Here is a 9,749-nt window from a genome sequence, read left to right on the forward strand (position 1 = left end):
TATAAAAAAAAATTGTGCCTATGTATTTTTATAATTTTTGAATGGGAGTTAGAACAACATATGTGGACCCTTCTATTAAATTTTCAAGTATTTTGTCCCAGCTAATTTTTTTTTATCAACATTTATAAAAAAAAAAATCAAAAAAAATCGATTATTTCAATTGCCTATAAATAGATTAAAAATTAGTGAAATATTTTGAAAATAAAACTATATAAAGAAAATGTCAATTTAAACAACTGGTAAAATTTTCAAGTGTCTACGACTCATACTTTTTGAATAATAACAAATATCAAAAATCGTTTGAGGCTAAACCGTTATTTAATGCGGTTTTGTAAAAATTTAAATTTCAAACACTCCTAAAAATTTTTTGTCTTAGTCCGGTTGAGTTTTTTTTACAGATATTTAAAGAAAAACTTATGGAGAACCTTGTACCAAATTTTAAAAGCTTAGTTATAAAAGAAAAAAATTTTACGATTTTTCAACCACAAAATTACTTGCAAATTTTCGCAATTTTGACATATTTCGTATACATTTAAACTTTAAGCACTTATAAAAAAAAATTGTGACTAACGATTTTGGATTTTTTTTTATCACTGTGAGAACAACTTATAAGAAACCTTGTATTAAATTTTCAAAGTTTTCTATCCAACCAAAAATTTTTTATCGTTATTTTAAAAAAAAATACTTAGAAAAATTGAAAATTTCATTTGTCTATAAATAGCTCAAAAAAAGTCGAAACACTTTGAAAATTTAACCCTGTATAGACAACGCTAATATAAACATCTGTTGCAAATTTCAAGTGCTTACAATAATTATTTTTTGAGTTACAGTAAAATTAAGTTTTCGTTTTTGTCAAAAATTGGTTTTGCGTAAAAATTCGCGTTTTTCCGTTATTTTTTTAAGGTTTTTCCTGCCGCTTTTGAAAAGTATTGGGAAATTTTCACTTTTGACCCCCCAAAGTACCAACTAGATTCACTTTCCTTTCAGAAAAGGTACAACTTTTGAAAATCGAAGCATTTTTACTGCTCCAAAAGTTGTCGTCAGACACAAAAAAAAAAAAAAAAAAAAAATCAAAAAAAAAAAAAACACACATCATTGTAAAATCAATACATTCATCACTTCGTTCAGAATCTAAAAAATGTTTAAATTGTGTAAAGCATTCATGCATTATTTTGAATTGGCGCAAGTGAAAAATGGTTTATATATAATATTATAATCAGTGTTGTCTGAATAATATAATATTTATAGATATTTTTTACCTCAGTATAACTAGGAAGTAATACAAACAAGAATTAAAAAAACATACTAGTTTATTTAAAATAACAAAATTAAAAGATAAGTTATTACAAATTAGTGAAACATACTTATGTTATTGCCATAATAATTTAACAAGTCCACTTCCAATCTGTGCTTGTTGACCAATAATAAGAGTACTTGAAGGTGAAACCAAATTATCTTTTAATCCTCGAACTGTAGATTTTTTCAAATAATTAAGAGTAGATTCAAATGACATTTGTTGCAATGGCGATGGACAGCCGTTCATACCAACTCTGTTTAATGCCTTATACTTTCCATCATAAGTCATATAATCAGCTATTAATGATAAATGTCGGGTATCTACATTAATACCGTAAACCTACATCAAAAATATTATACAATCAGTACAAATCTTACATAGTTTATTTTAATAATAATAAACACAATACAAACCTTAAATACATTTTTCACTTCCTTAATAATAACCCTGTTGGCAGCTTCTATGCCATACGTGTTCAACATCATTTGTATATCATTACAATATAATGAATTTAAATCTAAAATATTAGCAAACCTAAAAAGCTCTGCTACACCACGGGAACCCTCAGTTTTTAATATTATTTTATCGTCTTCTTCGGTTAAAATAGCTCTATTAATACCAGGTATTTCGTGAATTATTACTCGACCCATCAAATCTTTAATTAATCCTGTTAAGTCAATTCTCTTGTATTCCAAAGGTATAGATACTTGAATATTAGCAAACGTATATGGTTTCTTACCACATCTGAAAAAGTTTAAAACTGATTATTATTATTATTATTTTTTTTTTAATTAAAGTATAATCTTACTTAACATCGATTACAATTTGAGAATAATCTTTGTTGTTAACAAAATCTTCAATATTATCATCTTCTATATTGATTTCGTTGTCTGATGTATTATGTTTAATTTTAATAGGCTGACTTTCTATATTAGGCGAGTCATCACATTCGCTTTGTTTATCATTTATCTCAGCTTCTTCGTCACTCATTGGATCGTCTTCATCTTTTTCATAATCATACTCTTCTGTCTGAGCTCTAAAATAATTATAGTTTAAAAGTGGGACAATTAAATTCAAATTAATATAAATGCAACAAAGTATTTATTACATTGACAATAATTCTTATAAACAATTATTTTATCGATTACTACCATATTTATTATTTATGTCATAAAATGACGAATAAATAATTATTTTGTTTTAAAAAAATATATATAAATGTGAATTTTATTTTATATTATAAATATGATGTGTTTCATCAATATTTGTTAACATCAGTTTTTCATTGTTCAGTAAGTTATATAATTCTTAAAATAGATTAAATGAGCACAATACAGCCGTGTGTATGAGAAGCCAATATACAGCCATACAGGTCATTCCAAATATGGTATTATATCTAATAGACATTACAATGCAACGTCTCGCAATTATGGGCGCTCGGTTACAGGGGGAATGCTCATGTGAGTGAGGTTTACTATTTACGCTATGTGACGCGTCTCGCCGTTCGTAATTACCTCAGTCCTCAATATTTATTATCAACGTCACCGTCGGATTGTGATAGGTACCTCATACGTGTTCCTTAATATTTATTGTTTTATATTGTAATTTGTCTTCATGGGCCATGGCTGATGATTTAATTAATGCCATTTCAAACAATGGAATTATTAACTACTCTTATGAAAGAAAATGTGTACATTTGTTATTATATTAAATTATTATTTTAAGGAAGTTGTAACATTTTAATTTTTATAATATAATATTTCAGTTTGTTTTTAGTTTTCAACATTCATTTCTTACCATATAGATAAAATAAAAAGGGGAGGGGGAGCCTAGGCGTATTAGTGCAATTTTTTTTTCAGTCTCTCCAACCAAAAACCTCACGCCTCGCTACTGGAAAAGTGTTAATATCTATTAAATAAGTTTTTTTCGTTCATTCAAAAATCCAACAGATTTCATGATTTTTTTTTCTACATATTATAAATTAATAACTTGACAAAATAGCTATTTTCAAATTTTTTATAGACCATGGTAAAAAGAAGGTTATTAGGCATAATATTATTAATGTGTGAATATATAATTTTTATATATAACATTAAAAAAATTGTGAGAATCGTGGGATAACTTTTAGTTTTAGTTTTTTTAGATTTCTTCCCCATTTGGTTAGGGCCCCCAAAATAAATATCCAAGGGCCCCTGGTAGTCGGGTGGGCCAAGCCAACACTGTTTCTACTTATTACAATTAATTGCTTAAGTAATTACTTTCTTTTCATGGCCGCCGAATCAAATTCACCAGCTTCAGATTCACTATCTGAATCAACTTGATTTTTAGCTTTAGTTTCTTGGGGTTCACTTTCATCCTAAAATATTGTTATTCAATTATTTGTAATAAATAATAACAATAATAAACTTTTAATTACATTAATAGTACAAATTAATAATTATACTTACTAATAATGCATCTTCATCATTGTCATTATTCTTTTCTCTGTTTATTTTAATGGCATTCTTAGTTTGTTCAGAAATTAATTCTCCACTAAAATTTTTTGACAAATTTTTAACGAACATTTTTTTGAGGCTTTCTGAAAACGAGTTTTTAATGAATCTCATAACAGCTTTTGGTGTGACATGAGTCGTGGATTCGTAGCAACGGTGTGGTAATAAATGTAATGTTAAATCATAACACATACGTCTAATTGGATTTAACATAACTTTTTCTCTCACTTGTACTTTTGATAAAACATCTTTTAATGATATTTTAGTCATTAATTTCCTTAAAAAGTCAGCTTCATTTTTAACACTAAACACAAATATTTCAAACATTTTAAGTACCTAGTAATAAAATTAATTAAAATTAATTAAAATTTACTTTTCAGACTGGAAGAATGGTATTTCCATTGATGGAGTTTTAATAGTTTTTGTAGCCATCATTAATATCTCACGTAGTCTAGGAATACCTAGAGTAACATTCATCTCACCACGACCAGCAAAATGAAAAGTATTCAATGTCATTTGTGTAGATGGTTCACCTACAGATTGGGCAGCAATACAACCTACTGGTTCACCAGCCGCTGCTGTGGCTGCCATAGCTTTGAGACGTATTGATTCTTTTGCAATTTGTTTGTCATTGTCATTCAATCCATTACTTAAAAATCAAATATTACAATATTTAGTTATATATATCAATAAAATATATTAATATATTTTAATTAAAATTATAACTACTTACTTAGTATCAAAATATTTATTGATTGTTGAATCCATTTTTTCTGATAATAAACCATAGTGTCCTCCAGGATGAAAAGATGCACCCACTGGATCTGGTACTTTTTGTAGTTTTTCAGAATAACTATCAATGAATAATAAAGTTAAAAGATATAAGTAATAAAATATAATACAGTATAAGAATAATTTGATAATTTAAAGTTGACTTTCTATAATTCGAACCTCATTAACTCAATTTTTTTTCCTTACCCCCCAAAGTGTTATAATACATAAATTGAATTTATTTTTATTCCCCTTGAGATAGGAGTTATCGAGGGTCAATTTTATACAAGTTGTTTTTATAAAAAAAATTTGATTCTTTTAAGGGATGGTTCAAATTTTAGTACTTACGACTTTTTAACATCTTCATTTATTTCATACCATTTATTGCATATTTTTATGTCTTGCACGCAACGACCATTTTTAATTTTTGGATGCTTTTTATTTTTAACTTTAGAAGTTTGTTTACACCAACTTAAAAATTCACTTTGTCGACTAATATTTTTTTTTATTATCATCGCGGACTTGATTTCTTCCAACTTGTCATCAAGTTCTTTGTAACATTCATCATTTCTTATTTTTTTAAGAGCTTTGAAAGAGTTTACATTGCCAGCTAAGAAATCAAATTGCTTTTCTTTGAAAAAACTGCTTTTGGTAACTTCTAAACCATCTTCACCATACAAATACTGCACAATACTTCCATTGCTATCTCTAACAGTCATATCATAATTGACAATAAGACTTTCAAGATGTTTAACTAAGCAACGTTGTAAATAACCACTTCTACTTGTTTTAACAGCAGTATCAATAAGACCTTCACGCCCAGCCATGCAATGGAAGAAAAATTCTTGAGGTTGGATGCCAGTCATAAATCTACTGCCTATAAATCCTCCAGCTTTAGGTAGCGTATCAAATGGTGGAAAACTTGGTAAAGTCCGACCGGATATCATCATGGGTGGTCTTTTACCTTCCAACTCGATTTGCCCCAAACAACATGATATCTGTATAGTATTTACAGTGGATCCTTTTGCCCCAGATTGTACCATTAGCTGTAAATTATTATTTGGGAACGGTTGAAGCAATCCTTTGGGAATACAAGCTCTTGTTATTTTATTAGTAAATGGCTGTAGATGTTTTTTGTAATTTCTATCAACTAGTACAGGAAAATGGCTACTTTTGCTGTATGACTCAGCTAATTTAATGTTCATTGCATCTTCGCCCATATATTCAATACCGAGAGATTCCTGAGCAGCTAATGTTCCAGCAGTTTTAGACTCATCGATAGCAGTTTGACGTAGATGATCAGCTTTTTCAGTCACTAATATATCTTCTACACCTAAAGTAAAGGCATCGCATTGTAAATATACAGTAAATAATTTACTAAATGCGCTTAGTAACTGTGCTGAATATTTTCCACCATATAATTCATAAAAACAATGTACCAAACTGTAAGTAGACGCTCCTATATGGTTTTTGTCTAGAATTCCTGATAATAAATTGCCATTCCGTACTATAAAATTAAATTCCGATAATAAATCTGGATATTCATAATTATTTGGATTTCTCCAACATTTTTGTTCAAGTTTAGATTTTGACATTAAGTTTATATATGTTTTTTGATTAAGAGGAGTCAAGTTAATAATTAATGTTGAAATAATTTGTTTACCAGACCATAACATTACTGGTTTGATGATCGCTGGTGGAACAGTCTTAATGGCACGATCAAATGAACTTAATGCTTGGTATACAAAATGCATATACTCCCTTCGAGTAAAAAAATGTCCTCTGACAGTCATTCTCACACTCGATATTATATGATCTTGTATAAGTCCACTTAATGGAGTGCCATCACGAGGTACTAAATATTGGTAAACAGCACTCGCTATTTCTTTAGCTTCACATTTTGCTAATTCACTTTGAGGTAAATGAGCATTCATTTCATCACCATCAAAATCAGCATTATATGCTTTACAATTAGCATAATGTAATCTTAATGTTTTTTCTCCTTTCAAAACCTTAACTCTATGTGCCATAATACTAGGTTTGTGTAAAGATGGCTGTCGATTAACAAGCATCATATCCCCATCAATAACATGTCTGTGAACAATTTGAGGACCTCTAGAATTTGGACCTTTGTAAAAAAGAGTTTTTGATAATGCTTCTCTGCGTGATTTATTTGTAGCAGATAACCATTTTACTATTCCTGCATCTGTTTCAATCATATTTGCGCCTGGATAATGATTTGGGCCATTCAATACAACTCCATGTAATCCTTTATTGTTCCAGTCAGTAACAGCTACAGGATAAGTTAATTTTTTAGCAAATTCCACAGGTATACCAATTTCATCAGTATCTAAATAAGGATCTGGTGTAATAACAGAACGTGCAAAATAATCAACACGTTTACCCATCATATTCTGACGAATAATACCAGATTTCTTTTCCAATAATTGTTTCAATCCGATTCTAGGTGCTTGATCTTTATTATTATAAGATCTAAACAAATTTCCATCCAGAAGAGCATCAACACACATTTGTAAATTATGCATACCAATTTGGACTTTTTCTATGCTGTCTTTTCCTTGACTATCATTGACAAGTTCAGTTATTTCTGATGAAATTTCTTGACCTTCTTTTTGATCCTGTAATAACCATATATATTGTATAACCTTAGCTTCTCGTAAAATAGACTTGTAAGTTGAATTTCTAGGACTCTCTACTAATTTTCCTTTAACCATTAAGTTAGGACGAAGATTAGAAGGGGTAACAAGTATTTCTGTCATAAAACAAACATCTGTAGGGTATTCAATTTTCAAACCAGCCAAGACTGGCAATAAAGCACTTATAAAATGTTTTTCTTTGACCCACAGTTGTCTCATATGTTCTCTTATGTCTGCTGGGAACAAATATTCTTTAATTTTCTTTTCTTTTTTTGATTTACTTGCTTGAGAAATAGTTATTGTTGAAAATGATTTAGAAATAGTTGAAAGTGGTTGTTTACAATGCATACATCCAGTTCGTCGAGCAACCTATACAAGAAAGCATTGTAATGAGCAATAGTTTTGTCGATAGTGCAATCATTTTATAATAAAATACAAAGGTTCATAATTTAAAAAACAATTTAAATTCAAATTTACTCACTTGGTTGATAGTTTCAGCGATAAAAGTTTGTCGAATTTCGTCAGCACATTTCACATAAGATCCATTATTTTCTTGTAAACGTTCTTTTAAATATAAACTAATAAATGTTTCTAATTCATCAACAGACAACTTTCTTTCATCATCTTCACATAGCCCATTTATTTCAGTAGCCAATTCGTGAGCATGTGTCAGTTGACCATTGTCAAGGAGCTTTAACTGTGCAGCTAACAAGATTGTGGATTCTCGTGGTAACAATACGCAGTAGCACGACAAACAGCTTATCTTGAGTATGTGAATGACTGCTGTGGTAAATATTGGATTGATCACTGGACACGGCAATTCGATGTGACCAAAATGACCAGAACACAAAACGGAATTTTGGTTACAAGTCGAGCACTTGCCACTGCTCATGTGAATCGACCCGAGACGGGAGTCATACAACCCTCCCTGCACGGGTTCGCCCAAAGGAGTAAACGATATGAGAGAATCTATGCGCGCCACTGACAGTTTTTTTACTTCTTCTGACGAAAACGTATTAAATTCCATACTGATGGGCTTGAACGGATCCACATTATAAAAATCGTGGTAAAACATTTTGGACGATACAGATCGAACATTTATGTGATCAATAAAAGTCACACGGTAATAAATCGCCAACCAACCGCGGAATAAATTAACTAAAGAGGTCCGGGCGACCGGCGAAGTACTAAATACTAAATAGTTCTATAAGGCAGGCAGGCTGTATGCCAGTTGACTGCAATCTGTATGTCTATGTCGTTGTCGTAATGTCGTACTCGGTACACTATTTACTATTAATGCCATTAAGTACGCTTTTTGAAAATCACGTGCGCGAGCCGCAAGTTGTAGATAAGAGATAAGTGCACTTTTTATTCCATGAGATATAAATCAAAATTATTGTAAAAACGTAAATTAGAAAATAAATATAAGGTATACTATTAACGAATGGCGGAAATTTTCCCTCCGGACATTTCCCCCAATAGGCTGTTTTTGGCGTAGTAGGACAAATTTGGACAAAATTACATATTAAAAACCTAGGATAACTATTTTAGTTATTTTGTTGTGATTGTATAATATTATTCGTGGGTACTTGAAACTTCTAAAGTATACTATTATATATCTATGATAGTACCACGGTTTTTTGTTGATGTATAACGCGTTATAAGTACCTAATAAATATTATGATATGATTAAGATGGAATTTATTATAGGTACCTAATATAATATTATGTCTTATACCTAGACCACGATTTAAGATAGTATGGTTGCCCATCGACCCATTAGAAAAATGTTATCACACGGCATACGGTTTGAATCGAAAAGTCACGTGATCTACGGGGACCCCCGCATACAGCGCTCATATTGGTTCAAATTAAAACTAATAAAAATTGTTATGTTATACCTATATACAATAAAAATATATACAGAGTGTTCCAAATTTCGTGTGACAAAAGACCGAAATTTGGAAGACCCTGTATAATGATCATATTATATTATAAATTATAAAATAGTCCACTAGAAGTGCTAGTGCCCGGGGTCCGATTTAAATCCAATGCCGTCTTATCATAGCTCGTTGGGCAACCATACTATCTTAAATCGTGACCTAGACTAACATACCGTCTCCGCTCAGAATCGTTTTTCTTATACAATGATATTATATCATTGAATTCAAATTTAATACCATCCATTATACAGTGACCCACTTGTAACCTACTGTACAGCAGAGCGAAATCCACTTACCCACCTTTTTTTTTTTTTATTTTTGGCTGATAAAAAATATTAAAAATCGTTAGTCACAGTTTTTTTTTATAAGCATTTAAAGTTCAAAAAATGACAAAATATGGAAAAATCACGAAAATTTGCAAATTATTTCGAGTTAGAAATTCATAAAAATTTTTCTTTTTAAATCTAAGATATGAAAATGTAATACAAGATTCCTTATAAGATTTTCTACATTTATTAAAAAAAAAAATGTCTATAAGGAAGCCAAATATACATTTTTATGATCGTTTGAAATTCAAATTTTACAACAT

The 9,749-nt window shown here is 29.9% G+C and overlaps 1 protein-coding gene across 1 annotated transcript; it reads right to left on the reverse strand.

Moving 5' to 3' along the window:
- Positions 1 to 1,292: 1,292 nt before the first annotated feature.
- On the reverse strand, positions 1,293 to 8,519 carry LOC100166311 (DNA-directed RNA polymerase I subunit RPA1). The gene is made up of 9 exons (XM_001942922.5): positions 7,699 to 8,519; positions 4,909 to 7,586; positions 4,523 to 4,642; positions 4,163 to 4,438; positions 3,745 to 4,093; positions 3,556 to 3,653; positions 2,106 to 2,333; positions 1,711 to 2,041; positions 1,293 to 1,636 (listed from the first exon to the last, which is right to left on the reverse strand). Exons 1-9 carry the CDS (start codon positions 8,290 to 8,292, stop codon positions 1,370 to 1,372), a joined length of 4,941 nt encoding a protein of 1,646 aa, XP_001942957.2. The 5' UTR covers positions 8,293 to 8,519; the 3' UTR covers positions 1,293 to 1,369.
- Between the last annotated feature and the right edge of the window lie 1,230 nt (positions 8,520 to 9,749).

This window comes from Acyrthosiphon pisum, chromosome A1 (assembly GCF_005508785.2).
Source record: "Acyrthosiphon pisum isolate AL4f chromosome A1, pea_aphid_22Mar2018_4r6ur, whole genome shotgun sequence".
Taxonomy (NCBI): Eukaryota; Metazoa; Arthropoda; class Insecta; order Hemiptera; family Aphididae; genus Acyrthosiphon; species Acyrthosiphon pisum.

What these genes read in the sequence shown, in the direction of transcription:
- LOC100166311 (XM_001942922.5), bottom strand. Translation starts at nt 8,292, where the DNA reads ATGTTTTACCACGATTTTTATAATGTGGATCCGTTCAAGCCCATCAGT. An exon ending in TCGCTGAAACTATCAACCAA is followed by an intron (nt 7,587 to 7,698) that starts GTGAGTAAATTT and finishes TTTCTTGTATAG; the next exon opens with GTTGCTCGACGAACTGGATG. An exon ending in CCATTCTTCCAGTCTGAAAA is followed by an intron (nt 4,094 to 4,162) that starts GTAAATTTTAAT and finishes ATTTGTGTTTAG; the next exon opens with TGTTAAAAATGAAGCTGACT.